The sequence below is a fragment of the Ophidiomyces ophidiicola genome, assembly GCF_022830035.1.
Source record: "Ophidiomyces ophidiicola strain CBS 122913 chromosome Unknown scaffold_2, whole genome shotgun sequence".
Classification (NCBI taxonomy): domain Eukaryota; kingdom Fungi; phylum Ascomycota; class Eurotiomycetes; order Onygenales; family Onygenaceae; genus Ophidiomyces; species Ophidiomyces ophidiicola.
In genome coordinates this window covers 39,925-67,895 of record NW_026054642.1, presented here as the reverse complement: position 1 = coordinate 67,895, position 27,971 = coordinate 39,925, and the positions used below count along the sequence as shown (strand labels likewise).

Here is a 27,971-nt window from a genome sequence, read left to right as displayed (position 1 = left end):
CTCGCGCCAACTCGACTTCCACCATGGAGCCGTGGGAGAAGAAAGCCGCCGGGGACGACTCTGACGGCCCCGTCACGACCAAACAGGAATATGTTGCCGACGCCGGGGCTAATGGCACGGAGGAAGAGGGCTCCTCTCTTCACCGTGGCCTGAAGGCGCGTCACATCACCATGATTGGTACGCCCCGTCGGCCGTGGTGTCTTTGCAAAAGCTGATTGTGTGTGTAGCCATCGGTGGTGCGATTGGAACGGGCCTCATTATTGGTACTGGCAGTGCTTTAGCAAAGTAAGTCAATCGCATATCACATAGCCTGATTGATATCTCTTGAGACTAACTTGCTTACTAGAGCGGGTGTAAGTGATCAGCGCTCATTGCTTTTTCATGTACTCGAATGAAGTCTGATAGACAATAGCCTGCGTCTGTCTTGATCTCTTATTTGATTGTCGGATTCATTGTCTGGATTGTTATGTGCTCCCTAGGTGAAATGGCTGCATGGCTCCCACTCCCTAGTGGTTTCACTGGCTATGCTGTTCGATTCTGTGACCCCGCCCTCGGTTTTGCTCTTGGATACAGGTAAGCGTTGATAAACTCCCGTTCACTGAGTGCCAGCTTACACAAACACACCACAGTTACTATTTCAAATACATCATCATCACGCCGAATCAGTTGACTGCCGCTGCACTGGTTATCCAATACTGGATAAAGCGCGACAGAGTCAATCCGGGTGTTTGGATTGCAATCTTCCTGGTAATAATTGTTGGAATTAACTATTTCGGTATCCGATTCTTCGGCGAATTCGAATTTTGGCTGTCGTCGTTCAAGATTGTCGTCATTGTTGGCCTCATCTTGCTGTCTCTCATCCTCGCGCTAGGAGGTGGACCTGATCGTGATAGGAAAGGCTTCAGGTACTGGAAAGATCCGGGTGCCTTTAATACCTATATAACGACAGGAGATTCCGGGAGGTTCTTGGCTTTCTGGTCAACAATGGTGACGGCCACCTTTGCTTATCTTGGAACTGAACTCGTCGGTGTCACCGTAGGAGAAGCACAGAATCCCCGCAAGACGATTCCTCGTGCCATCAAGCTCACCTTCTACCGAATCCTCTTTTTCTACATCTTCAGCGTTTTCTTGCTGGGCATGTTGGTCCCATACAACTCGACCGAGCTTGCTTTCGCCACAAAGCAATCTAACTCCGCCAACGCCTCGCCATACGTCGTTGCTATTAAGCTAGCTCAGATCAAGATTCTCCCGGATATTTTGAACGGCTGTATCCTCGTCTTCGTCTTTTCTGCTTCCAACTCTGATCTGTATATTGCCACACGAACGATTTACGGCTTGGCCAAAGAAGGAAAGGCTCCACGAATTCTGGCACGAACCGACCGCAGAGGTGTTCCCATTTATGCGCTTGCTCTGTCCAGCGCGTTTGCATTGCTGGCGTTCATGAACGTTTCTGACGACTCGAAGACTATTTTCGGATACTTTGTCAACCTCGTGACAATCTTTGGTCTCTTGACCTGGATCTCTATTCTTGTCACCCATATCTATTTCGTCAACGCGCGCATTGCTCAGGGTATCGAGGAATCGACCCTTGCGTACAAGGCTCCCCTCGGCAAAGGAGGCTCGTATTTCGCATGCGCTTTCTGCATTCTCGTCTCTTTCACGAAGAGTTACGATGTCTTCATCAACAAAAAGGCCGGTAAGTTCGACTACAGGAACTTCGTTACCGCATATCTCGGCATTCCAATCTATCTTATCATGATTTTCGGATATAAATTCATCACCAAGACTAAGGGAGTTGCGCCCCATGAAGCGGACCTCTTCACTGGCAAAGATGCCATTGATCGAGAAGAGCAGGAATTCTTGGCACGCAAGGAAGCTGAACGTGCGAATAACAAACAAGCCAGCTGGTTCTATCGGATCTTTGTTGCCTGGCTTTTCTAAATGGTTTGCACGCATTAGATGTCATGTCTCTCCTCTTTTTGTCTGTTGAGCGTTTGTACATAGATATACCATGCATAAATGCCTTCTGTGTTGTTTGAGTATAATCATTAAGACAAAACGCGGCGTCTTCTACTCTTTCTTGATCGATGTCGTCAGTTCAGGGCAGTGTCACGAGACACCCTCGTCCGGTTCGACGCAATTAAAATAGTAACTCGTTTTGTGTGATTTCACTACAAGCCAGGTTTGTAGCTGCTCGTCAATATCCGTTGCTGCTCAAAGCTAGTATTCATCCTCAACGTTTCGCCACCAGGCCGTTGACTAGTTATGTAACTAACCGCCAGCCTCGAGCTTTGAAACATCTCGTCGTCCACTTACCTACCGCACTGCTGGTGATATATCCCGTACGAGCCGCCGTGGCTGAGGGTCCAAGAAAAACATCCTGCAACCTGACATACCCCCTTGCTTTCCATTCGCGCCGGAGCGCGAAGCTGCAGGCAGACCGGCGCCACAAACCGCATGCCCGCACGGCACGCCCAGTTGATCCATACAGGACATACCATTCAACCATCCCATCAGAGGCTTAGCACCAGGAAGAACTCCGTATCCGCTTGGACGGCGCAGGCATTTTGCGAACGGCGCCCGGCTCAGCGCGTGCTCAGACGGTCAAGACAAGGACAAGTCCAGCCTGTTTTGGTGGCTGGGGGAGGAGGTCTGTTAGGCGTGACTGGCGCAGCTCCACCGACGCGGGCCAGGGGACTAATGCCCCTCCTCCGCATCCCGCACGGCGTCGAAACCTGTCAAAGCCTCGCGGGAGCGGACCAAACATTCGGCCCTATGTCTGTACCCACAGGCTGCATCTCGGGCTGTGAAAGGCCATTTTTGTCGACTGGATGATCATCAATGCCAGCTGGGGTCTGCTGCAGCTTTCATGCGCTGATGTTTGCTTTTGCGCTGCTTCCCTTGTCTGCGTCGTCTGCAAGGCGTGCAAGACCGTGAGAGCGGCACTACAAAGAGTGTGGGTATCCCAAGCAACAAAATTGCACCTGCCGCTCAATTTCCAGTAGACTTTGCTCACGATCTAATCTTTATTTATTTTTTCCCATTGCAGAACACAGTGCCGGGCCAGGCCTCCAGCTCATTATCCATGTTGAACAGCAGCCCTCAAACCCCAAAGACTGGGCGAGGCTGCGAGCAGATTCTTCTTTCTTTAAGCATCAAATATAATCTAGACCTCCCAATCGCAGAGCAACGAACACCTGCAAAACAACCTCGAACCATAGCCGAAAAATGCGTTTCCGGCCTCACCTATCTCCATTTCAATGGGCGCAGCGAGCGCGTTGTGCAAGATTTCGAAGATTGGGCGAAACCAGTTTTATCAGACTGGATTCATAAACCCAACCAGGAGCGTGGAACACTACCCGCGCCTCCCCTGAAGTCCCTTTCGACTTCATTTATACAGAGAAGTGTGATTGAGTGTTCGAAAAACATATCTACAGATCAAAGGAAACAGCTTCTTGTGTATCTACTAAAACTTATAGAAGACGAAGTCTGGATTCTAAAGGATACCATTGTTGTATCCAACTCTTCAATCCCCTTTCCAGCTTCTATCGATGGATTGGATTGCCCTAGGACCCAGCGACCAAATACACCATTCAATGAGGCAGATAATGAGAATGGCAATGATGATTCCCCCTCATCATCTCCTTCGAAACGAAAAACCGCCATGAATAAACAAGAGGTATTTTTCACCGCCCCCAGTTCTCCTACCTCAAGCACCCCTTCCCTCACCAATGATGACCATGGACTGGACCTACTTCTACCTGTAATCTCGACTGATGTGTCCGGTGACAACCAGTATTCCATGCAGAGAGGAAAACAGCAAAAAGTCACAAAATATTTTTCCAGTCCCCAAAATTCATTCATCCACGTCGCCAATAATTCATTCTCAAAAAATCTGTATCCGTCATTCGTGAAGCATGGACAACAACCCAGCGTCAGCAATTATATGAAGGTATCAAAGCCATCACAAAGCAACGCTAGGAATGCGAAAGATGATCAAGTCAAGACCTTTTCAACAATCACAACAGGGTTAGATGGTGCTTCATTTGAACCTGAGCCTACCACTGCTGCCACCTCATTTGCTAGTGATTTCTACATGAACTCCAACCAACTACCGAGAAAATCATTTTATCAATTCGAAGATGACGAGGCATCGGAAAGCTCAACAGTTGCTTTGCTTCAGAGTGAAGAGTTTCAGCAGCAGTTCAGCATGCAATTATCACCTTCGCAGACCGCACCAGCACCAGATGCTGTGCCGGACTCTGCAGCTATTAAAGTGCAAAATTTCGTCGATGAATTGGAAGCATCCGGCCCCTTTGCATATTCCAGATGTGGAAAATGGCCTGGATCTATACCTCTTCGGTATCGGTACGAGGTCGAAAGAATCGCTCATGCTCAGGGCTCATATATTGAGGATATTCTCCCACATTACCAACTTCCCAGCCAAGATTACGCAGAATTCTGGGAGTATGCCACCAGAGAAGTCTCGAAAGGCAATCAACTTGAAAAAGCCAAATCTAGTATCTGGGAAGCGGCAGCTGGCAATTTTGAAGATAACGGTACAAATGATGTTGTGACCTTGACTGGTGAGCTGGAGTGGTGTAAGAAATCCGAGCCTGGATATTTGAAAGTCACTCTTAGTCCTCTTCGCTTAGAACGATCTCATCGTTTTGCTCGTCGATTTGGGTCGGATCGGTTCCTTGAGATTACATTTCCAACTCTAGGGAAAAGTCCTGAATACTTGAAGAACCAGGGGCCAACTGTCCTCCAGAGCATTGCAACATGGCTTGCTCAAGCTCCTCATTATATTCTAGGAAGGACTTGGTGTGCGTTTTATCTTGAAGACATCAAACCCAAGGGTAATGCTAAGAAAGGGGGTCCTAGAAGCAAAGTTCACCTCTTTGCTGTGGATGGGTGCGATTTCTCTGGTAGAATAGAAAGACTGCTGTATGCTTCTTTACCTGGCGAGGTATCTGAGAAGCATACTCCAATGTCAGTTGAAGCCATGTTCAACTGGCACATGCCAATTCAGTCTAATAATCACCAGAAAGATTGCAAACTTTTTCAACGTCTTTCCTTGGGTTTATCACGGACTATACCAACTGTGACCCTGCAGCCCAATCAAATTATAAGGCTAGAAGATACTGAACCAGTAATGAATGATGGATGTGCACTCATGTCACCACGCCTTGCCATCCTCATCAAAGAAATGCTGGGATTACAAGACGAGAACCCCTCTTGTTTTCAAGGAAGAATTGCGGGTGCAAAGGGTATTTGGATGGTTGATTCACCCGCGTCAACACTTCACTCTAACGATGATATTTGGATACAGATCAGTGACTCACAAAGAAAGATCTTCCCACACCCAGCTGGTTCTAATGTCTATGATGACCACCAACGCACTTTTGAAGTTGTGTCATGGTCCAGACCGCTTAGGCCCGTAAATCTGAATGTCCAGCTCTTAATGGTGTTACAGCATGGCGGAGTCCATAGAGACCGCCTTCGAGAGCTCATCAGGCGAGAAGTTGACGATTGGTATAATGAATTCAAGCGCATCTTACCTAGTGGAGTAGCCTCTCGTGCTTGGGTCCAAAGGCAAGGCCCAAGCGATAAACGGAAAACGCGGCGGGTCGAAGACTTCCCAACTGAGTCATCAGAACAAGCAATTTTACTCCTTGATAGTGGCTTTCAACCTTTTAAGCTACCTTTCTTGATGGAGCTTTTGACGATGTTTCTCAAGGATTACTGTACACTTCTTGATAGCCTAAAAATCAAGATTCCAGAATCCACTTATGCATATTGCATAGCAGACCCTTATCAAACATTAGAAGAAGATGAAGTTCATTTTGGATTTTCAAAGCCATGGGAATCTTCAGGATATACTGATCTGGATGGCCTAGAGGTTCTATTAGGTCGGAACCCAGCTCATCTTCCCACGGATATTCAAAAAAGAAAGGTCGCTTTCAAGAAAGAACTGCGACATTTCAAAGATATTATTGTTTTTCCAACCAAAGGTAAAATACCACTGGCTGGAATGCTCTCTGGGGGCGACTATGATGGTGACCAGGTGTGGGTTTGCTGGGATCAACAATTTGTTGATGCCTTCACAAATACCACATTTGACCCTGAGGATGTTCCCCCACCGAAAGAATTCGGTCTAATAGACCATTCCGAAAAGCTCAAAGATCCGTTCAATTTTGACAAGTTTTTGACAAAGGTATTCATTTTCAACGCTACGCCATCATTACTTGGACACTGCACTAATGAGCATGAAAAGTTGTGCTATTATGAAAATAGCATTGCTTCATATGGAGCTCTCAGACTCTCTCACCTTCTTGGTCACCTGGCTGATGTGAGAAAAACGGGCTACGAGTTAAAACGTGATACGTGGATGAAGGAATGGGGTCGCGTGAGCGGCAGGATTGGACCCAATGCTCAACGCAAGCCTGCATATAAGCAGACAGGGGCTGACATTGACGGGTACTATCAACCTCAAAATGTTATTGACTTTTTGAAATTTGAAATCGTCAAGGGGGAAACTGAAAGGATCTTAACGGACTTTGACCGGTTTTGCAAAGCTAATCGTGAGATTCGAAAAGATACTGACTTGGCTGCACTATGGAATGAAATTTGGGATCGTGCCATATCTGAGCGCGATGTGGCCCACGATCACACTTTGCTGAACAATATTCTGAAAATAAAGAGTGAGGTTGAAACTGCTTGCAAGGATCGGCCATCCAGGAACTGTGGGAAACCTTACTCTGCCATCATTGCTATAACTGCGGATCTGTTACAAAAGATCGAGCCGCCGGAGTTCGAGCACTCTTTAAGCTACACCTGGAAAAACTGGGGGTCATCGTGGCAAGCCTTTCTTGCTTCCTGTGCATATGCACTTCGGCCCGATAGTCATTTCCCATGGCTTGCTGCGGGGCCAACGCTCTGCAAAATGAAAGCTGAGGCCGTCGGACAATATCGCATGGTAACGATGCCCATCTATCAGACTTATCGCATCAATCCACGGGCTGCCAAGAAAGTGCAAGAGGCTGCCGAAGGTGGTAATGAAGCCATGGAGACATTATTATCACAATTGGTAGAGGATGACGCGTACCTCGACGCCCTTGGGGAGGAAGGCGTCGATGACGATTTTGATGATTGGAAATCCTTCGCGTCCTGAATGGATGCCTATTTTTGGATGATAGATGTGAACAGATACAATCCCTATCACGCCTTGGGAGTCTTAGATGTTTTTGGTAAAGAGACTTTTCGAGCCTTGTTTTTACTGAGTGACTTTGGTCTTATTTTTTCCCTGTTGGACATACCTCATTTTTGTATCTTTTGAAGGGTCTATTAGGTGCCATATCAGCAGTGGAATTAAATCTAGACTTTTAGCTTGAACAAATCTACCAGTCAGTAGCCCTTGAGAAGCATAAATCTACGCTTGGGGCCAAGCGGTATAAAAATATGCATAACTGATACATCTTCCCTGGACCAACAATTCAACACCTAGATGTCTCAATCCTCTACACAAATCTCTGGGGTTCGGAAAAAAGAGGACACAACCACTAGTTATCTTCTCTTTTCACTTACCTAGGAATAAAAAGGCTTCGATCATAGCCAAGCTTTCTTCAATGCGGGCAAGCCGAGCTCGTCGGCACAAATGCCGGCTAACTAGAGCACTAGTGCCCAAACAGTCGGCTATGAACACTCCAGCAAACTGGATACTCGGCACAGGAATTGGATAGCGTCGGTGGTTGGGTTGAGCTTGAAGTTACAGGGTTGTTGAATTAATAATACGTACAACTGGGGGAAATACCGCATGGCGGGCTGGGTATGTTGTTGAGTTAAGTGTCAATATTTTTTTATTTCTTTCTTGTCCCTTTTAGCTGTTTGTTGGCCGGTCTGGAACGGATTGAGAGAAGGACTACAGTACAGAAGAGTTGATTGAAGGTAGTAAAGAAGTGCAGGCATGGCGCAATAATCTTGGGACGAGACCGATGCTGTGCATAGAGCATACCGACCGATCAACTACTCTATTTGCACTGTGATAAATTATTTGAGCAAGTAGGGAAAAATGGTAGTGAAGAGCACAGAAATCCTGGAAAAATACCCAGCAAGCTCTGAGACACAGGTGGAAACACCTTTGGAGGAAAACAGAGCACCACAGTTGCCAATAATCGTAGATTTTGACCCTGGTGATAAAGAGAACCCTCATAACTGGTCGATGGTAAGAGAATCTTTTCTTATGTCCACCTCGACCATATTACAACAGCTAACGTGAAAGCAGATAAGAAAATTGGTGGTCGCCAACATATGTGTTCTATTAACATTAAATAGCACACTTGGCTCTAGCATGCCAGCCGGTTCCATCAAATTCATAGCGGAAGATTTTAACGTGACTAACGAATACCAGCTTGTCCTCCCTATTTCGGTTTTTTTGATCGGGTATATTGTTGGCCCGCTTTTTCTTGCACCGCTTAGCGAGGTATACGGACGAAAGCCATTGTTGTTCTGGACATTTGTCCTATATTTGTGCTTCACACTCGGAACGGCGCTTGCACCGAACTTCCCTGCACTGTTAGTATTAAGATTCTTGGCTGGTACGGCGGCAGCGGCACCACTAGGTATTGTGGGAGGATTATTTGCGGACTGCTTTCCCGATCCCGTGCACCGAGGCAGAGTCATGGCGCTGTGGGCAGCTGGAACGACATTTGGACCTACCTTGTCCCCCGTTATATCGGGATTTCTTGGACAAGTGTCATGGAGATGGCCCTTTTGGTTTGAGTTGATATTTGGTGGAGTCAGTTTGATTGCGATGTTGTTCTTGCCGGAAACATTTCGTCCTGTGATCCTAGCGAAAAGGGCAGCGCGCATGAAAAAAGAGTTAAACCGAGATGACATCGTCGTGCCAGATTCGGTAGAAACTCGCAATCTCAAAGACCTGTTTGCCGTCACACTTACTCGGCCGGTGACAATGCTATTCACGGAGCCAATCGTACCGGCAGTATGCCTATACATGGCGTTCCTCTACGCGATTCTCTATCTTTTTTTTCAGGCGTATCCTATCATTTTCCAAGGTAAGTCCACATGCAGCGGGAACGGGCGGTCGATACCCGAAAGCTAAAGCAGTTAGGGGAATACGCCATGGCTCCGGGAATAGACGGATTAGCATATATGCCAGGTAGCCGCTGATGTTGTGGAGCATTCGGGAAGCTTGCTGATAAGGCTGATAGTGGGCATCGGAAGCGTGATATCGGCAATCATGGTTGTGCTCTGGGACGAACACATGCGTCGGCAGGGAGAGAAAAAGCCGACAATGGAATACCATCGGTTGACATTGGCGATTATCGGAGGGCCACTCACCATGATATCGTTTTTCTGGCTGGTGGGTACTCCCGGGTGGGAGATGTCGCACTTGTTGAGCGATTAATGATAAGCATGATAGGGCTGGACCGCACGAAAGTCAGTGCACTGGATCGTTCCTATTCTCGCCGGCCTCCCATTCGGCATCGGGAACACAACGATTTTCATGGCGCTGCTTAACTATCTGGCGGATGCGTACGGCGTCTATAGTGCGTCCGCCATGGCAGCGGGAGCCTGCACCCGATCCATCTGCGGTGCTTTGCTCCCGCTAGCCGCGAAGCCGATGTACCGGAAGCTTGGGATAGGCTGGGCAACAAGCGTGCTTGGGTTCATTTGCTTGCTGATGCTGGGCATCCCTTTCGTGTTTCTGAAGTACGGGCAGCGCATCAGGGCGCGCAGCCCGTTCTGCTCGCAGCTGGCGCGCAAGATGGCGGACGACAGCGATCGGTAGAGACGACGCGGCCAGGCACGCATCGGGATCTACACGTGATGCGCTGACTCAGCGACCCGTGACGCGCACGGTGCCGTCACATGCCAGCCCAACGGCGCTAGCGCGGGTCACATGCTGGCCCCCAAAACGGCAATTCTGCGGAATCTGAACTGTCGTGGACAAACAAGAAAAACCCGCGCGCGCGCAAGCGAACATCTCGCTGGGACAAACCGGCGCGAGTGGCGGTGTGGCTGCGGCAGGGGGCATGTAGGCGAGCTGTACTCTGTAGAAAATAATTAAAATATACCTGGCTGGGCGAACACGAGCAATGTCTGGGCAGCCGTAGTCCGTCCTGCATGCACCCAAGGCTATCGCCGGATGCTTGTAGCAGCTTCATTGGTATTGCTGGCAGGAATCGAATCCCTCGCACTGAAGTTGAAACACACACGCTTATTGGCATGGGAGGATTAATATCCGTTTATGTTACATACAGCCCATCCCTCCCGGCATTATTTCTCTTATTCGCCTTGTCACAGCCCGCGCGGCGCCGGGATGGCTGGTCCGCCGCTGTAGCAGGTCGACTAGCGGACTAGTTTTCACGTGCGGGCCTTGCGTGTTGGCCAGAATCTCGCCTTGTTGTTGAGCACCGCCGCCCGCCGTCCCATCTCGACAATCCACGGCCAGGCGCCCCTCATTGGCTTTCCATTCTCTGGACCGCGCTGCTGGCAACCTGGCTGCCCTCGTCCTCGCTGGCTGCGAATCTCCCGCCCACACTGGCCGCCATGTCGACCGTCAACTCCTTCAAGATGGACGTGGACAGCATGTGCAACGACGATCGGTCCACCCGCGCCACCAGTGTTCTATCAATGGATGACATAGAGGCCGCTCAAGCTCTGGAGGGCCTTCGATCGGGTAGATAAGACCCTGCCGCACCCGTCATCAACCTTCCATGCTGACCTCTGCCTCTAGAATTCACCCATTCCTCCCCCTCCTCACGCAGTACCAACCGTCTATCGACATCCAGCCTCCCTCCCTCAGATTCTCCCCAGCAGCCTGAACCCCTCCTGTCACTGCTGACCTCGTCTCACCCCCTGCTTTCATCTGCCATCAACAGCTCCATGTCCGTCTATTCCTCCTCCAAATCATACTCCCCTCGGTTTCGATATGGCGCCGAGTTTATAGAGCGCAATATCGGAGCCCCCGTTGTCAACACCGTTGGAAACGTTGGAAAGAGAACCGGCGTTGAAGGCGGCCTTCGATGGGTACTTCAACGACGGGATACCCAGAACGGACGCCCGACAAATCGGCCAGCACGTACCGCCCGTAGAGAACTTCCCGAAGACTCAATGGATATGGAAAGATCGCAGACTGGACCTCGACCCACCCATACGCGGCGATCTTCTGGTCTTTCAAGTGTTGAAACGTTGCCACCCTACGATACTTATTCATCGCCGAATTACGAGGATTTGGCAACTCTGGATAGAAAACTTATCAATAACGCTCCTACTTCGAACCAAACCTGGCAGAGCCGTTTAATGATCTCGACATCTGGTTTGGGAGTTGCAATGAGCGACGAATCACTTCGCAGCTTAACCTACTGCTTGAAATGGTTGCAATGGGCAAATACCCGCCTAGGCAATTCTATAGTGACTTTGAAGCAGGTACTGGAAGAATGGGATGAATCCAGGGAGCAGTTATCATCCGGTGACTCAAGCAACCCAGAGCACAGACCTAGAAGTCCGACAGCTCTTTCGCAACAGATTCAACAAGTCAAACAGGATGTTCTCCAAACTCTCAAGCAAGTCGTCGACGTGGTCTCAAAGTACGCAGGCGGTGCTCTACCAGACAATGCGCGAAATCTTGTGCGCCGGCATCTTACGTCGTTGCCCCAACGGTTCAGACTGGCATCATCTTATACGCACAGGCCGGGAGACTCGCCGGATGCGCAAACCGACACGACCACCACTAGCGCCCACCGTGTATTGGTTCTCGCCGAGGAGGGATTGGACATGATGGCACAAGTTAGCAGAGTGGTAAACGACACTCTTGTCAGCGCCGAGAGTTGGTGCGAGAGGTTGCGGAGGCCAAGACCAACGGCCGAGTCTAACGAGCCCGAAGAGCCCGCAAGAGCTCAATTAGACGTGAAAGAGCCTCTAAAAGCACCAATGAAGTCAGGCGATGTGGAAATGACAGGAATGGATGAAAAGGTCTAATGAACTTTGGATTGATTCGCTTTTTTCAATGCTCGCTCTATGGGTCTGTGATATCTACCGCTAGGTGACACCAACGGGCCCAAGACAGAAACATCACTTCTTTTTCCTCTGCATGCTTCGCAACCGGGTGCATCGTCGATCTGCTTGAGTTTTGCTCTTTCTGTAGTTTGAGTAATAGCTTCTGCTGTTCGCCCCTTTTTCATTTTTTTCTTATTAGGCCTGGTGTATTACGGATTTCCTTATGTGGGTTGAGGCGCAGCTCTATATTACTCTCTTTATTCGATTCTCCCGGTTATCACATTCTCTTAAGCCAAGTGATCCTTGGTTAAAAAGCTGTTTTGCTTCTTCTGAAGCTTTCAAAGTACTAACGTGACCTCCTATCTCTTTTTCCTTCTAGTTTTTCTGAATTGACTAGTTAGGTCAACGAAAATTTTACTTATTTTTGCTACTCAGATTCCAAGCTCCTTGCTTTGACCAGCACTCGAGAAGCGTAGGTTGGTAAAAGACAGGATAAGATATACATTGTTGGTTCGAGGAATATAACTATATGTCAGACTGCAAACCACCCGCCGTTAAAGACGATCTATGCGACCAATTCCAGAAAGTACAAAGTTAGTATCAAATGTCGATTGCAATGGAATATTTCGTTGGACTATCCATATTTTCGACCAACCCTTCGAGGGCGGCTGCCTCATCAATTTGCACTGCCAAACGGAGTCGAAGATGCCTCGTCGGCCGGCCCTCCTCCATAGGCTCCCCTAACCGACGCTCACATAGACGTTGAATGCACCATTTAATATCCTCCACATCCTCTTGTTGCTCCCTCCGCCCTATATGACCGCTCTGTTTCGCCATCTGCTGAAGGATGATCTTCCTCTCTTTTCGACGCTGTTTCATAATCCGAGTCCAGCGTGATCTCGTTTCCGTTTCGCGGTTTACCCGGTGTATTGCGTCGTTTCGCCAGCCCTGAATCTGCTGCTGCATGTCTGAGTCCGGGGTTACCGGCCTGCTGTCGGCGGCTTCGGCCCAGTGTTCGTCTCCGTCGGTGGCTGACCAGCAGAGGAAGTCGTTAAGGTCCTTCTCTTCTCTGCAGAACTGTAGGAATGAATGGCATCCTGACCGAGGATGGTGGATGCATTGATCTGGTACGTCTCGGTCTGAAGGCGCGGGTGATCTGAAAGGCCTTGACGCCAATCCGGCCAGCATGGTCGGGGAGACATGTGGCGTGTTCTTGAAGCTGGTGGTCTGGTCGAAGTCGTCTGGGCTGGCAACTCTCATACTCGAATGGCAATACTTGATGGTGTCTGTAATATACCGTTGTGTTTTGGGAGCCTAGTCACCAATGAAATTATCAAATAATAAGATAATAGGTTCTATTGAAGAGCTAGCTATTTGGTATGAAATATATGTCGATGCAGTGTAGGCTAAGACGAGAGAATTATAGTCATGGTATACAAATGAGCGAACACAGGACTCTGCATCGAGAGGTAAAAATATTAAAGCAACCGCTGAAGTCCAGAGAGGAATCAAGGGACAGGGTATCGGATATAGGATGTAAACAACACACAGAACAGAAGGCGTGATGCAGCGGCTGCCGTTTGGTCGTTGAGCCAAATACAGGGTCAAAGTTAGACCAGAATCGCAAAGAGGATCCAAATTCGACATTAATAGGGATATGCCACAGCAAAAAGCCAAGTGGACTCCGCTCCAATGCCTTCAGGTTTGTTGGATTTCGGGTGAGGGCGATAGGGGCGCCCCTTATCGATTGCGGCCTTTTCTTCGAAATCCTGTTGCCTTTTTGTGTCCACTTAAGCTTTCCCCGGAAAAAGGGACGCCATCCCTTTTTATACACTGGGATATCATGAAGCAAGGAGGGTAAAGTCAAGATATGAGTCGAGGGATGGCATGGCACGCCCCTGTCGGTAACAATCGGTGACGCCATAGCAAGCACTGTATCGTTATTTTCTCCAACGCCTCGCGCAGTTGACTGTTGGCTCTTGGCCGAGTCCAGGGGGAAGCTTTGACAGCCAACGGTTTCCAACGGCCGGGCTTGGTGCGGCTTGGGACATCTGTACTCCGTGCTGCGTAAGATTTAATTCTGAGAGGAAATCGGCAGAAAGCCAAATTTGACGCTGAAGCATGGCATGGCGTGGCTCAGCTCAAAGGACGATCATCTCTTGGACTTAAAGCGCTCGCTATTTGCATTGTTCATCCGCCGAGGCGGGTGGTGCGTTGGCTGGCAAGAGTCCGCAGGTGTCTAAGCGCCGACGATCAAAGCCAGCGGGGATTTTCCAGGGTGGCAGGTATTCGATCTCCCAACGCTTCCAATGCTTCTTCTCATGTTTCCTTGAGGCGGAGACTCTCTTTCGGACACCTGACGAGGCTTGCACTGAACATCTAGCCTCACAGCCTCACCTCACCATGCAACACCTCCTATGTCCCCTCAGTCTTCAACACCGGAGACATCGCGTCTAATGAAGCCGAACCCGGTCAGTATTCCGGCCCCAGGCCCCACGCCAGCCGAGGACGGCGCCACCAACCGGTCTTCTGCCTTCATGGCTGACCTGATACCAATCCTCATTGCGGCGATGTATGTCCTCTTTCTACTGTGTTGGTTTCATAGGAAGATTGCCAACCTTTCTCGCAAAATCGTCTCATTTTTGAAGTTCAGCGAGTGGAGGAAACAGAGTGGTGGCGAGGGGCGAGGTGGCTATATCAATGTTGCAGAGGAAGCAGACGAAGAAGAAGACCCAGCGCAGGACCGGGGAATCGAGCCAACGCCCGCAAAAGCTTCATTAACCGGATCAAAAAAGCGAAGGAAACGACCAAAAAGTCTGGTGCTAAAAGACTATGCTCGTCTCCCCTTGTCGCTAGCTGAAGGCTTCACGGAAAATGAACAAAACAACTCTGAGTCTACACAACATCGGCAACCTAGTGGGTATTCAAACAATGGAGGGTGGCGAAGACAAAAGGGAGACCCGTTGGGGCTATCAAAGCACTTTGATGCAGAAACAGGGAGGTTGAAGAGGCATGTTTTACTGGACCCTGGGACGAAGCTAAACCAGATGAGATTCGAGGACGCAGATAGAACAAAGACCTATAACGGAGGCCTTGGTAATAATGTGATTGCGCGGTGGTTTGACCACGTCGTTCATTGGACGGTCGTTAGAAGCCAGGCATGGCTAGAACCAAACGACCGGCGGAATTTAATTAAGAAATGATTGCATCAAGAGACAGTATCGCTCGATACAAATAACAATTGGACATATGTATGTAAGTACAGGACATAAGCACGCACACACACATCACCGCGTTTCGCAATCCTCTATACGAGGAGCATAGGTTCATGGGGGAATCATAGACAATTCCGTTATGCCTAGTTTCACTTCGGCAATTTTGTTTTCAGGGAAGATTTATGTTTCCCTAACCAAGGTCTCAGTCAACGAAGTATGATTACTGACATGTGTATCCGCCGTCAATTATGATATCTGTTCCAGTGGTGTAGCTTGAAGCATCGGAAGCCAAATAAAGATATGCACCAGCTAGTTCATGAGCCTGGCCCTCACGGCCCATGGGGATCTTTCCCTGCAACATGGATAATGTCTCTTCAGAAAGAAATCTGGATAATTCGGTGGCAATGTACCCTGGCGAAACGCTGTTCACCCTGGCGAATTGGATCCATTCCAACGCGAGAGATTTGCCTATCAGTAATGGTAAGCGTATTTTTTCCAAAGATAGCATGGAAATGATTCCTAAGGTACTAATTAATACTAACAAAGATGGATGACTCCGGCTTTTGCTGTATTATACGCCGCCTGTAGCTGTGGTATATTGACAACGTGCCCACTCATTGATGCTGTTGCCACAAAACTTCCATATGTAAAATTTTCTAACTTTTTACCGTTGATATCAGTTCCCTCCTTTTTCTGCCGTCGCCAAATCGGCGCCACGGCTCGTGCTGCATAATATACTCCGTCCAAGTCAGTGCTCATAACGGAGCGATAGTGATCTATCTGGCCATCAGTGATGGAACCCTGTGTCCAGGGGATTCCAGAATTAGCGACAAATATATCAAGGCGGCCATTAAACTCTTGAAGAACAGTCCGGATATTATTTTCAATTTCCTGTGGCTGCGTGACGTTGACCTGATATGCTCTGGCTGTTCATATAGGGCTCATTAGTCCGCAGATTTTCCAACCAAACTAGATTTGAATCTAACCTTTCACACCATATTGTTTTTCAATCTCAGCAGCGCGATCATGGGCAGATTTGTTGCTGTTATACCACAAAGCAACACCGGCACCAGCCTCTGCGTATGCCTGGGCAACAACGAGACCGATTCCGGCCGCCGCCCCGGAAATAATCGCAGTTTTGCCTTTGAGAGAGAATAGGCCCATTACGCCTGTTCCTGCTGTTGGAGGTGTGGTGTTTTGGGATGCCCATGAGGCCCCATTGTTTAAAAGCGCGTTATCCATCTCAGTGACTATTTTCAATAGACTGCTTTTTCCCCGCCCGGCGGTTATATTCCCCGAAATGACGGTCGGTTCAGTTCCACAGAAGGCGTGCTATTAGCCCAGGGAGCCCTTTCAAGAGCGCTTCGCTGAGAACAGTGGGGTGATGAGGGGCAGCAGTTGCTGGGAGACTGGGAGGGTGCTTTCTTATATAGCCCTTGTTTCATCACTTTCGATATTCCGCGTAATAACTATGGGACCCACCGTAAACACATAGAATAGCAGCGCATATGCACTAGATAGAGACATGAAACCCAGTATTTCTCTTCCTTTAATTGGATTCTCACGGCATTCGCTTAAACAGCGTGATAAAACACCCGCAAACCGGTAGATCCTTTTGAGGTGACGTCATGATGTTGGTCCCTGAGTGATGACTAGCCACTCTGGGACTAGATAGCTAACTGGAAACATTATTAATAAAGTTTGGGGCGTTTGCGTGGTTTGTACTCCGTATGGCTACACCTGCAAGCAGGATTGTCAATTGAGATATCGATTGTAATTTTGATATTAGGTAGCTATTATAAGAGATTATATATAGTCATTAAAAATTTCATATTGAAATGATAAGGTGGGAGAACCACTTCTAGCCAATCAACCGTTCACCAATCGGCTTACCCAAAATGTTAAGGAAGGCCCGGATGAGAGTAAGCGATAGGACCTTCATCGCGTCTGGCTCGAGTAGTCCGGCCAATTGCGTGGTTCTAGAACATCCCTTTCGGAAAGGAATACCACGTAGGCGCTCGTCAAGCCAAATCAGAGCCTGCGGTGCTCCAGTAATCATGGTGGAAGCATGGTCTCCACTTTGATCAATTCTCATTTCGACGTCAGATCCTTGGCTACAGTAGGTGTCGAAGATGGCTTCGGTCTCATTAAGCGGGCTGATGACATCGTTTTTCGCTTTATAAATCATCACGGGTATTTTTGGTCCAGTCTTGCCCATCGAATTCAACTTGAGGATTTCCTGAATAAAGTCTGCCTTGAGGAGCGATGGGTCCTTGAAATACGAGTAGATATCGTTCATGGAATATGTAACTATATTGGCACCGAAGCATTGTTTTTCGGCCTTCAGGAACTTTGCTTTCGTTGTATTCACCAACTGGTCGTCGACGACGGCTCGGATTATTGGGTATTCGTTCCCAAGGCCAATAATACCACCGGGAATAAGGCCGGTGAAAAGAGATTTGTTGATAGCATCAATGACAGGCCCGACCGCGGGAACAGTACCTCCCAAAGCAGCACCGACGATATTAAGCTCGGGAGCATATGCTTGCTGCATCTCGGCAGCGAAACCACTTGCCAAACTCCCTCCGGAATACCCCCACATCACAACACGAGCCTTGGGATCAATTCCAGTAGTGCTGGTCGAAGCCAGCGCCGCGCGGATACCATCGAGAACTGCATTTCCAGCGCGAACATTTGCTAGGAAGGCACCCTTGGGGCCCTCGAAATCGGGGACGACAACAACCCATCCTTTCTCTAACCCAGCGACCATGACAAGAAGTTCCATTTGAGTAACAATCGTGCCTCCAAGGCCGCCAGTGTCAGAACTGAGCTGGAGGGCATAGGATGGGGCGCAGTTGATGGATGCAGCATCTTCGGCGACCTGATATGACAAGACCTTGGTGAGATCAGCTCCGTGAGGAACAAGCACAGTCGTAACTGTGGCTGTTGGCTGGCCAGAATTGTCGTTTGATCGGTACAGCAGTTGATATGTGCCATTAAAATTGATCTTGAAGGCACCGAATGCGGCAATTGGCTGAGGAACTTTGCGAGATCGGAGGATGGTTCCGGGAGCCTCCTTTTCGTAACCTTCCGGGGGCACGTAGAAGGCATCGTTCTCAGGAAGCACCGCGGCCTGACGCGCCTCGAGGGGAGCAGGGATAGCCTGCGCAAGTAATGCAAAGAGGAAGAGAGCAACGAGCCATGCCGCACGGAAAGCCATGATTGGGAAAAGAGTGTGGGAGAGTGTGGGGAAGGGCCCGTGAGAGGGAAATATTCGTTGGGAGATCTATATCCCCATGGGCAAGCTCAGCGGATTTAAATAAAGGCAGCCCAAGCTTCTCTTGGTGCATAACGGGTCTGGGCGGTTGGCTAGAAACCTCAACGCCACCGTCACATCCTGGCGATCCTCCCCCGCCTCAGGTTCTTCATCTGCCTATCTTGGAGGTTCTGATTTGCATGTTTTGACGGGTATGCCGAGGCCAACGATGCAAAGCGTAGTATATTTCCCCGGTCTTCTTGTGACGGACAAGCCTTGGTTCACTTCGAGCCTATGAGAACTTCCCCGTGGGGTAGAACTCACTCCATAGGCCGTAGTCCGGTCCAAACCCGGGGAAAGGGTACTTTCACGAGAAAATTATTTTTGCAAATCACTCAACTACTGACTCAAAAACAACCATAAAATAAAGCAGCTAATAGAGGTATAGCAGATCCTGGAGGCATGTGAAGAGCCGAAGAAACATGGGCAGCGTTTTCATCCCTGTTCCTCATAGATACCCTATTATTTAGTATGTACGGAGTCATAGCACCGAAAAGGGCTAGAATACCGAAGTGTAAGATGGTCCGTGTTTCGTTCCGATAGCTTTGACGGCGTCTGGCCTTTGGGGAACGGCGCTGGGATCAAGAGGAGCCCGCATTATGGGAGCATTGTGAACCCTGCCAGATCCATTCGTACTCCGTATTTCACATCCGGAATGTCAGTGCCACCACCAGGCTGGCAACACAAAACATCATGCGACCCGTCAGGGGTCAGTTTGGTGGGCGACGACCCTCCGCTCCCCGCAACGACAGTCTCCTTTTATTGGATGGTGCCGGCTAATTGGTAACATAGTTCACTGGAGAAGAATGGATACTCAAGCCCATACGGAGCATTTATGGCAACAACAACAACAACAACAAACAATATCCGAACTAACAAGCAGTAGTGGTGTGCATGGGGGAGGCATCGGTGTGGCCAAACTCAACTAGTCTGTTTCGCCAGAATCAAGAAACGAGGGAGTTAAGGGCGCCGAAGATTGCGATGATCAGCTTGGTTCCAGAGCAAAAAGACCTAGAGCCAAGAGCAGGCAGGGGATGTTGGCCAAAGCAAGCAAATAATGAGGACGAGTGAAAAGGAAGCCCAAGAAACAGGACAGGCAAACAAAAATATGATATTCGACTGTCACCCTCCAGGAAGGACTGCCACAATCCTTGGAAGTACTTCGAAAACAGCCGACTCAGCCCACGCGCTGGGCACATGCGAAATCGCATGGAATATGACTAGTTCGATGTAGTTATCGCCTCAAACTGCCCAACGACGTGAAAACGCGGGCGTTTCCAGCTGTCGTGAAGGATCGCAGGTCGGTCTACCGGGGCCTGCCGCTGGCCGTGGGGCGTTTGAAAAAAGGCAAAAAGGAAACGGTTTCCAGACCATTGGAGATCCTCTTAATGTTAGGGGTTGGACTTCTGGTTTGGATGATTATTATTATTATTATTATTATTGGGAAATGGAAGTGCTCAAATATCGTCTCACTATGAAGCACAGACTTTCTCGAACGCGCCGCTAAACGGACATTATTTAGAGGAATATTAATTTATCCGACCAGGTATCACGTCGTTGATTTCCACGATGCCAGAGAAACACATGCCAGCATTCGATGTGGCAACGCGTGTTAGTTAGTTAGCCAACTATTTAGGTTGAGAGACAGTCTGCATCCATGCCCTTCGTGTTTGCAGCTGTTCGAGGGCATTCCTCATCCAGCGTGTGTCTGTCTTTCTCTCCCGGCGCATTGACGAGCACTACGCTGTTAGTAGAAATGCGACTGCGGGCGTTTCAGCGCAAACGTCCTAGAACCCCGTTGGCAGGTCCGCGCCTGTGTTCGCCCGCAACAACGGGTGTGCCGGCAACCAGGATCACCATAGTTTTCATCCATGGGAAAGGCGGAGCCCCGCCTGATGAAGGATGCCACCCTAGCGTTGCGATGCCTAAGCCATATTGCCTGAAACCATTTCCAGCTTGCGACGAATCATAAACATCACGTCTCATACTGGGAGGGTGGGCCGGCTGGCGTGATTATCGACAAGAAGGTTAAGAAAACTCATGTGTTGTGGTTTCTGAATATGCTAAACGTACATGGATATATCGACAAAACATTGCTTTTAGACGAAGTATACCTCGACACTTGAGGACTTCATGAATCTTCGGTTCTTCGCCACTTCGTTTCTTCTGTCCCACCGTTGTCTCCGCCGTCTGTTCCATTCCCTTCCTCTCTGGGTCGGATAGAACCAGCACCTGGGCCTAGAGGCCCCTGATCGCCACCGATCCAATTGCCTTCTTCGTCAAAATACTCATGCATATTCTCTGCTGTAATCCACCCCCCACTTCCAGGCATAGCCGGAGGAAGCCCGCCGGTGTTGTCGCCTGGCATCACCAACCCATTCTGAAATAGTATACTGTTTCCGATTTGTGGTTCATCGTTCACCTCTTCATTGCCAGCGGCGCAGTCCGGATGGAGGTTGGAGCAAGCCGAGAGAGCTGCGAACAAGAGCTCAGTTGGGCTGTCAGTAGCTTTGTCTTCCATAGGCAGGGACTCATCGTCGGCCTCTCCCTTAGCCTCTGATTGTAGGCTTTGGGGTACAATGGTCAACGAAACAGCGTCTTCCTCCAAATCTTCTTCCATGCTATCAGCGCCGCTCCCAGTGGAGAGTTGCATATATAGACCCTGCACGTCCGTGGCATCCGATGATCCGGGTACCTTGAGACGCTGGATCGCGTGAAGGGAGATAGTTGGGTAAGGGATCGCGACACCTGTGGCAGCAGCTGGATTGTAGAGCAGCAGCTTCCTATCTCAAGCGAGACAATTAGCTACACTATAGATCTCTTCAGCTGTATTCTCAGTTTGTATCATACTCAGCTGTAACCCAAACATCCACGCCGTCTATCGCGATCTCCTGGCGCGGGCTTTGAGGTCCTTCAGCAGATGAACTACCGTTGACTCCATGCTCAACGTTGGAGGGCCTCAGACCGCTCAACGCAGGCGTGCTAACCAGTTCTGCTTCCAGGATGATGACTTTGCATCTTTCGCTGAGGTGGTGAAGAATTGGAGGACCGGAATAGAACGACGCGGGCGTGCGCGATTGATGCTCAGCGAGCGGGACAAAAGATGAGGGATTTGGCGCATCGTGGAAGACTTCCATTCTCGCGTTCGGTACCCAATGTGCTTGATCTTCGTAAATTGATATGTAATTCGCTGAGTCTTGGGGCTTCGTTCACTTTTTTGCCTGCGTGTTGTGGGGTGAGTGAGGGGATGATGACAGAAGAGAGGATTGCACCAGAAAAGGCACAAAAGCAGCAAGGAGCAAGAAATACTATCAACCACAACACAGGAAAATTCTAGATTCTACAGGTACAGAAACATTCACAACCTACATTATCAGGTCGTCAATTCGATTTGGTATCTACCGCAGTACATTATGTTTACGGAATAGAGATTCCCCAGGCACTATAGCCGTAGCTTTCATAACCCTGATCCCGATATAAAGTTCCTCTCCAAGAGGTATCAACCTAGAGCAATTTCATTTCCATGAGAGACATGGATGTCAATATATAATATATTCCTCGTTTGGTAGAATGCACATCCAGCATTCCAGTATAACTCCCATCAGCATTTGATGAAGTTTCGAAACAGAAAGGTATGATCAAGGACTTCAAAACAGGGCCGCTCACACTGATGGCTGTTGAACCACCGGCCTGAGATCGAAAGGCTCGTTCCTGTGTTCTCGTGATGTGTATAGCCACTGTAGGGGTGGGGTATTTGTATCATTTCAATCCAAGTTCGCCAAACGCACGATCGAGCTCTTCTCCCTCATTCTTAGGTACCATGGGGGACGCGGTAACTCTTTTACTTTCCTCCGCCAGTTGGTTTTCCAGAATATTTACTCCATCCGGCGATCTAGGGCCTATGAACGAATGAGTCGGCTGAAGGAGCTTCTCCTCCCGGTCCAGCCAGCCTGGAGCAACCCGTCGCTTCTCGGCCAGTTCTCTCGCCTTGCAAGACGCCTCCCACTTCCGCAGCGCAGCCTCACCTTCAGCTTTCAACCGCTTCATGTGGTCTTCAAGCGCTTGGCACGAGGCAATGATCTCGTCTGGGTGAGCAGCGTGGCCGCCGGAAGAAACAACATAACGAGCTTTCTCGGCCCCGCTGCCATCGGCCAAAACAGAGGGCGGGAGTGTAGTCGAGACGGACTTGTAGGTGTACGGGAGCGTCGTGGCTGTTGGCAAGGAGATGAATGGGGAAACTGTAAGCGGGATCTGAGCTAGCAGCGGATGCGGTTCTGCGGTGGAGAGTGAGTCTCGTGCTCTGGCGAACGGGCGGGGCGGGTGCGGGCTTACTGTGAGAGTCATACATGGTGACCAGCCGGCCGGGCCTCTGGCGCGTAGGCTGTCTGCAGCGGCAGCACTCCTACTCGCTTGTGTTATTTCTGCTGGTGGTGCTGCCATCCAAGGCGGATTCAGGCGGAGCAGCTTGGCAGTCTGGACGCCCAACCGGCCAGTGCCGCCCTAAGCAGGCGCCAGATCCTCTTCAGGAGCGGGCAGCCGCCGCTCGTCGTCAAAACCGCTAAGATCTGCACGCGTCAACCCCCCGTTTCTCCAGTGTCAATCCACGCTGCCAGAGTTGGTCTGTGTTCTGGGAATTGAAGACGACATTGGCGACTCATCGTTCACTGACCACCTATGTGACCTGTTGGACTCTCACATCGCACGGCTCCTCTCCGCTCCCACCACGACCCCCATTGCCAGCAACCAATAACCATCCCTGCCTCCACGATTACGGTCTCGCCAAATCTTGATGTCGCAGCAGCTGATCACGACCTTGTAGCCAGGCTGGAATCAGGTTGCTGCTTTCTCGTTGATACTTGTTGTTGCTACACTGTCTCGTGACCCCCGACCTTATCGAACGACTTCAGCACGCATATAGGTGTAGGAAAAGGAATCATTGCGAAACAACCTGGTGCCCCTCATTTCTTGCATATATCAGTTCTCTTTTCGGTCGTGACCGCGCTTCCTTCGCCTTGTGGCCTTCTGTCGCATATCAAACAGCGTGAACGGTGCAATTTGACCAGCCATGAACGACTCTAAGATTGTCCGCGCAGTGACGGACAAGAAACCTGTTCCTGAGATTGATTTCACTCTACATACAATGGAAGATGGTACTCAGGTATCTACTTTAGAAAGAGTCTGCAAAGGTATTTTTGCGCCCGCCCTCCCTTTTCCCCTTGCTAACCTATGACGATGACAGAGGTGCAGGCTCCCGCCTTCCAAACCCCAACAAATGAACAGTTTTGGTCACTAGATGACCCATCGAAACCAAATTTGCAATTTCTTAAACAGCATTTTTATCGCGAAGGACGACTGACGGAAGACCAAGCCCTATGGATCATTCAAGCCGGAACCGAGTTGCTGCGTGCCGAGCCAAACTTACTAGAAATGGACGCTCCCATCACTGTATGTGGTGATGTCCACGGACAATACTACGATTTGATGAAATTATTTGAAGTGGGGGGTGACCCAGCAGAGACTAGATATCTATTTCTTGGTGACTACGTTGACAGGGGCTATTTCAGCATTGAGGTATGCAACGGACTTTAAAGCTCGCTTTTTGGTTTTCTGACAACCTAGCTAGTGTGTGTTATACCTATGGTCTCTGAAGATATGGTATCCGAATTCCTTATGGCTATTGCGCGGAAACCATGAGTGTCGCCACCTCACAGATTATTTCACATTCAAGTTGGAATGCAAACACAAATATTCAGAGAGGGTGTATGATGCTTGTATGGAGTCTTTCTGCTCTCTGCCATTAGCCGCAATTATGAACAAGCAGTTTCTTTGCATCCACGGTGGCCTGAGCCCCGAATTGCACACTTTGGAAGATATCAAATCTGTAAGTCTTATGAGGTCCCTTTATACTTCAATGTACTAATTGTGGAAAGATTGATCGCTTTAGGGAACCCCCCACTCATGGGTTAATGTGTGACATTCTCTGGGCCGACCCTCTCGAAGAATTTGGCTCAGAAAAGACCGGAGAATATTTCATACACAATAACGTGCGAGGGTGTTCTTATTTCTTCTCGTATCCCGCAGCCTGCGCATTTTTAGAGAAAAACAACCTCCTTTCCATCATTCGAGCACACGAAGCCCAGGATGCTGGTTATAGAATGTACAGAAAAACTCGAACGACCGGTTTCCCTAGCGTTATGACAATCTTTAGTGCTCCTAACTATCTGGACGTTTATAGCAATAAAGCTGCGGTTCTGAAATACGAAAATAACGTGATGAATATCCGACAATTTAATTGCACACCTCATCCATATTGGCTCCCGAATTTTATGGATGTGTTCACCTGGTCTCTTCCGTTTGTTGGTGAAAAGATTACCGATATGCTGATTGCGATCTTGAATACTTGCTCGAAAGAAGAACTGGAGGATGAACCTTCATCCTTTTCTGCGCCCGCCTCTCCGCCTCTCCCAATGGATACAGAAACTGCCGAGTTCAAACGGCGCGCCATCAAAAACAAAATTCTTGCCATTGGTCGCCTGTCTCGCGTATTCCAAGTTTTGCGTGAGGAATCCGAACGTGTGACTGAGTTGAAGACTGCATCCGGAGGCCGTCTGCCCGCAGGAACGCTAATGCTGGGTGCCGAGGGAATCAAACAAGCGATCCATAATTTCGAGGATGCTCGCAAAGTCGACCTGCAGAATGAGCGCCTGCCACCTTCCCAAGAAGAAGTGGTGAAGAAAGCGGAAGAAGATCGGCGACAAGCACTAGAACGTGCCGCCCAAGAAGCGGAAAACGATACTACGCTTGCTACTGTAGCTCGGAGAATCAGCATGTAAGTTGCCATTTTGCACCCCTTATTCGTTACATGAGCTAAATGATGCCCAGGTCCTCTGGTTCTGGTAGGCCCCGCAGAAAAGAAACATAGAAATGAGCACGCGGCTTGTCTTCGTGCCGAGCAGCCATGTCTGGGCAGGAGAGATGTATGTTCTAATGCCATCTCCCCCGTCCACTCCAGCCGGCCTCCGCGGTATCCGATCTCGTGACGGCTTGATTAGGGAAATAAGGAAAATTAAATCAATGGAATCTTTGGGTGGATTACTCATGAAGGAGTTCACTGACGACGAATGGATGAGTTTTCAGATACACATCTTGAGCCCTTGCTGCCCCCTTTGTGGGCTTTCATTTGTATAGAGTTGGATCCTGGTTCTGTCTTCAATGCGCAGAATCGGTTTCTGTAGTTCCTCAAGATTTGAATTAGCTACGAACCATGAATAGTAATGCGCTTTACGGCCCTGCCTCTATCTAGCTGGATTTATGTATCCGTGTGGGTTTAACTAGGCCACGCCAAGCCTGGCAGCATCATCCAAATTTCGCAGCTCAATGCCCGCAAGCTGGATCAACAATCGCAAATTATCAGGCTTTCATCAGGCTCAATGACCCCAAAACTTTGGGGTGGGCTTTTTGTAAAGCCTGTAAGCCTATTCGATATTGCTTATCCTATATGTTTCCGTTGCCAGCGCTCGCTCTCCCTCCGCGCTGTGGCCGCGCGCTCTCCTCGCCGAAGAACAATTAGCTCACACCGACGGTATACCTCTACAAATGTCGCTTGTCTCGCACGATATAGAAACGAATTCGTTCCGGACCGCTTTAAAGAATTGTACCAGGCTCTCCGTGGCGTGCGCGATGCTGCGGCGGGACACGTTCATCCGGCGCGATTGGACTTGGTGTTGAGGGGATTAGAGAGCGAGAGGCCTGTTGTCAGGATTGCTGGTACGTTAAATTCTATATGGAAGACTCGCTCAACATGGACTAAGGGCTCCTACGAGGGGGGTAGTGCTGGGTTTGAATAATACAGCTACGGCCGTCCGACTCGTTCGTTTGCTATTGTCCGATCCACTTAGTCCGAGAGCAGAATGGGAAGAGCAATTGGATAGCCACCCGCAGCATCATTCGCAAGGGCTGATAATACGGTAGGCATATACTTTGCAGCTTTACGGTTTATAAGCCTAACTTAACTATAGTTATGGAGAGCCCTCGGAAACCCCGTTAACAGATAGTTCCTTGCCGACGATTTCAATTCCCTCGATAATATTAGGAAACCACAACATAGAAATTTTAATATCGTCGATATCTACTGGTGCAGCTCACTCTCAACACGAAGACATCCGCCGCGCCCTGGAGGTGCCGGTAATATCCATTGGCGCATCTGGCACAGAGAATCGCACGACACTCGAATTCCCAGTACATAAAACTATAGTCTGTGGAAACGGGGTCGATGATTTATTAATGTATACAGAAATGGCAAAGAGTTCAAATGGGCAGGATATTTCGCCCGTTACTCTAGCAGCATTTGACTTGAAAGCGGAACCCCAACCGAAGACGAGCAGTAAGCTATTTTCTTTTATAAACATAGAACGGGCGGAACTAGCCCTAAATAGATTTCGAGAATCTGTTCAGAATGCCACCGAGTACGAACGCGGGTGGTCAGGTAGTGGTGCCCAGAAACTGCTCGATTGGATCGCAATTGAACCACAGGGCTCCTGTCTACGCCAGGAACTACGGACGCTTACAAGTTCTGTCCTTGAAGATACAGATATACGAATAAAAGAGACTGAAGAAGCTGCTTTGGAAAAATATAACACAGAATCGGTACCGGATGCCATTCGAGAAGAGCTGAGTACAGAGGTTTTATCATGGGCTGAAAGTTCGCACACGGAGCTTCGTGAATCACTTGACGAAGCATTTTCTCACTACAAATGGCGCGACCTGGCATGGTGGAAGCTATTCTGGCGGGTCGATGATGTGGGAATGTTGAGCGCCAGTATTCTCAACAAGCAATGGCTGCCTCAGGCTGAGAGAAATGCCACATGGCTTGGAGGAAGATTTCACCAAGCTGGTTTACTGAGCAAAAGTGATTCACGCGGAAACCCGGTTGCCAATGAAATGTTGGAGGGGGATACTAGCTCTCAACCCAAGTCAGTAACACAATGGCCTACCGCGATTCCACAAATCAGAAACCAACTTCTTCACACAAAAGTGCCGTCACTTCACGCTCTAGCGCAAGGCTTGGTGCTGTATAGCGTGTCGACCACTACATTAACATCCGCGTTATCGATTCTAACATATATGGCGACATCCGCCACCTCTCTGTATGAAGCAGGTACTGTTGCAGCGATTGGACTTATCTATTCGCTCCGAAGGCAGCAGAAGAAATGGGATGCGGCACGCAGTTATTGGGAGAGCGAAGTTCGAGAGGATGGACGCCGGGCTCTGAAGGACACCGAAGGCGCAATGCACGTCTTGTTAAACGAGGGTGGACGCTTGGCAGAGCCAGTTGCTGATACAGAAACGAGGAATGAGCTGAAAAGGGCACAAGAAGCATTGGATAATGTCAAATAGACAATGTATCCTAATAATATGCA

At 49.2% G+C, this 27,971-nt stretch overlaps 12 protein-coding genes across 12 annotated transcripts; 7 read left to right on the top strand and 5 right to left on the bottom strand.

Annotated features, from left to right (window-relative positions):
- Window positions 1-23: 23 nt before the first annotated feature.
- On the top strand, window positions 24-1,941 carry DIP5 (amino acid transporter; the record flags this gene model as incomplete). The annotated part of the gene is made up of 5 exons (XM_049249737.1): window positions 24-177; window positions 228-285; window positions 347-353; window positions 413-573; window positions 630-1,941. 5 exons carry the CDS (start codon window positions 24-26, stop codon window positions 1,939-1,941), a joined length of 1,692 nt encoding a protein of 563 aa, XP_049110897.1.
- A 1,144-nt stretch (window positions 1,942-3,085) lies between these two features.
- On the top strand, window positions 3,086-7,174 carry LOZ57_000637 (uncharacterized protein; the record flags this gene model as incomplete). Its single annotated transcript, XM_049249736.1, has 1 exon — window positions 3,086-7,174. The coding sequence occupies one exon, from the start codon at window positions 3,086-3,088 to the stop codon at window positions 7,172-7,174; it is 4,089 nt and encodes a 1,362-aa protein (XP_049110896.1).
- Window positions 7,175-8,071: 897 nt separating this feature from the next.
- On the top strand, window positions 8,072-9,427 carry LOZ57_000636 (uncharacterized protein; the record flags this gene model as incomplete). The annotated part of the gene is made up of 4 exons (XM_049249735.1): window positions 8,072-8,224; window positions 8,285-9,074; window positions 9,131-9,178; window positions 9,231-9,427. 4 exons carry the CDS (start codon window positions 8,072-8,074, stop codon window positions 9,425-9,427), a joined length of 1,188 nt encoding a protein of 395 aa, XP_049110895.1.
- A 1,145-nt stretch (window positions 9,428-10,572) lies between these two features.
- Window positions 10,573-12,003, top strand: OPI1 (transcriptional regulator opi1; the record flags this gene model as incomplete). The annotated part of the gene is made up of 2 exons (XM_049249734.1): window positions 10,573-10,702; window positions 10,760-12,003. The coding sequence occupies 2 exons, from the start codon at window positions 10,573-10,575 to the stop codon at window positions 12,001-12,003; spliced, it is 1,374 nt and encodes a 457-aa protein (XP_049110894.1).
- Window positions 12,004-12,621: 618 nt separating this feature from the next.
- LOZ57_000634 (uncharacterized protein) lies at window positions 12,622-13,281 on the bottom strand (the record flags this gene model as incomplete). Its single annotated transcript, XM_049249733.1, has 1 exon — window positions 12,622-13,281. One exon carries the CDS (start codon window positions 13,279-13,281, stop codon window positions 12,622-12,624), a length of 660 nt encoding a protein of 219 aa, XP_049110893.1.
- A 1,196-nt stretch (window positions 13,282-14,477) lies between these two features.
- LOZ57_000633 (uncharacterized protein) lies at window positions 14,478-15,224 on the top strand (the record flags this gene model as incomplete). The annotated part of the gene is made up of 1 exon (XM_049249732.1): window positions 14,478-15,224. One exon carries the CDS (start codon window positions 14,478-14,480, stop codon window positions 15,222-15,224), a length of 747 nt encoding a protein of 248 aa, XP_049110892.1.
- A 232-nt stretch (window positions 15,225-15,456) lies between these two features.
- On the bottom strand, window positions 15,457-16,478 carry SOU1 (Sorbose reductase sou1; the record flags this gene model as incomplete). The annotated part of the gene is made up of 3 exons (XM_049249731.1): window positions 15,457-15,704; window positions 15,779-16,162; window positions 16,223-16,478. 3 exons carry the CDS (start codon window positions 16,476-16,478, stop codon window positions 15,457-15,459), a joined length of 888 nt encoding a protein of 295 aa, XP_049110891.1.
- A 619-nt stretch (window positions 16,479-17,097) lies between these two features.
- LOZ57_000631 (uncharacterized protein) lies at window positions 17,098-18,456 on the bottom strand (the record flags this gene model as incomplete). The annotated part of the gene is made up of 1 exon (XM_049249730.1): window positions 17,098-18,456. One exon carries the CDS (start codon window positions 18,454-18,456, stop codon window positions 17,098-17,100), a length of 1,359 nt encoding a protein of 452 aa, XP_049110890.1.
- Window positions 18,457-20,683: 2,227 nt separating this feature from the next.
- LOZ57_000630 (uncharacterized protein) lies at window positions 20,684-21,689 on the bottom strand (the record flags this gene model as incomplete). Its single annotated transcript, XM_049249729.1, has 2 exons — window positions 20,684-21,335; window positions 21,403-21,689. 2 exons carry the CDS (start codon window positions 21,687-21,689, stop codon window positions 20,684-20,686), a joined length of 939 nt encoding a protein of 312 aa, XP_049110889.1.
- Window positions 21,690-22,311: 622 nt separating this feature from the next.
- On the bottom strand, window positions 22,312-22,900 carry LOZ57_000629 (uncharacterized protein; the record flags this gene model as incomplete). Its single annotated transcript, XM_049249728.1, has 2 exons — window positions 22,312-22,826; window positions 22,885-22,900. 2 exons carry the CDS (start codon window positions 22,898-22,900, stop codon window positions 22,312-22,314), a joined length of 531 nt encoding a protein of 176 aa, XP_049110888.1.
- A 717-nt stretch (window positions 22,901-23,617) lies between these two features.
- On the top strand, window positions 23,618-25,474 carry CNA1 (3',5'-cyclic-nucleotide phosphodiesterase (PDEase) (3':5'-CNP); the record flags this gene model as incomplete). Its single annotated transcript, XM_049249727.1, has 5 exons — window positions 23,618-23,738; window positions 23,792-24,123; window positions 24,176-24,433; window positions 24,483-25,381; window positions 25,435-25,474. 5 exons carry the CDS (start codon window positions 23,618-23,620, stop codon window positions 25,472-25,474), a joined length of 1,650 nt encoding a protein of 549 aa, XP_049110887.1.
- Window positions 25,475-25,982: 508 nt separating this feature from the next.
- On the top strand, window positions 25,983-27,948 carry LOZ57_000627 (uncharacterized protein; the record flags this gene model as incomplete). Its single annotated transcript, XM_049249726.1, has 3 exons — window positions 25,983-26,389; window positions 26,451-26,519; window positions 26,571-27,948. 3 exons carry the CDS (start codon window positions 25,983-25,985, stop codon window positions 27,946-27,948), a joined length of 1,854 nt encoding a protein of 617 aa, XP_049110886.1.
- Window positions 27,949-27,971: the final 23 nt, after the last annotated feature.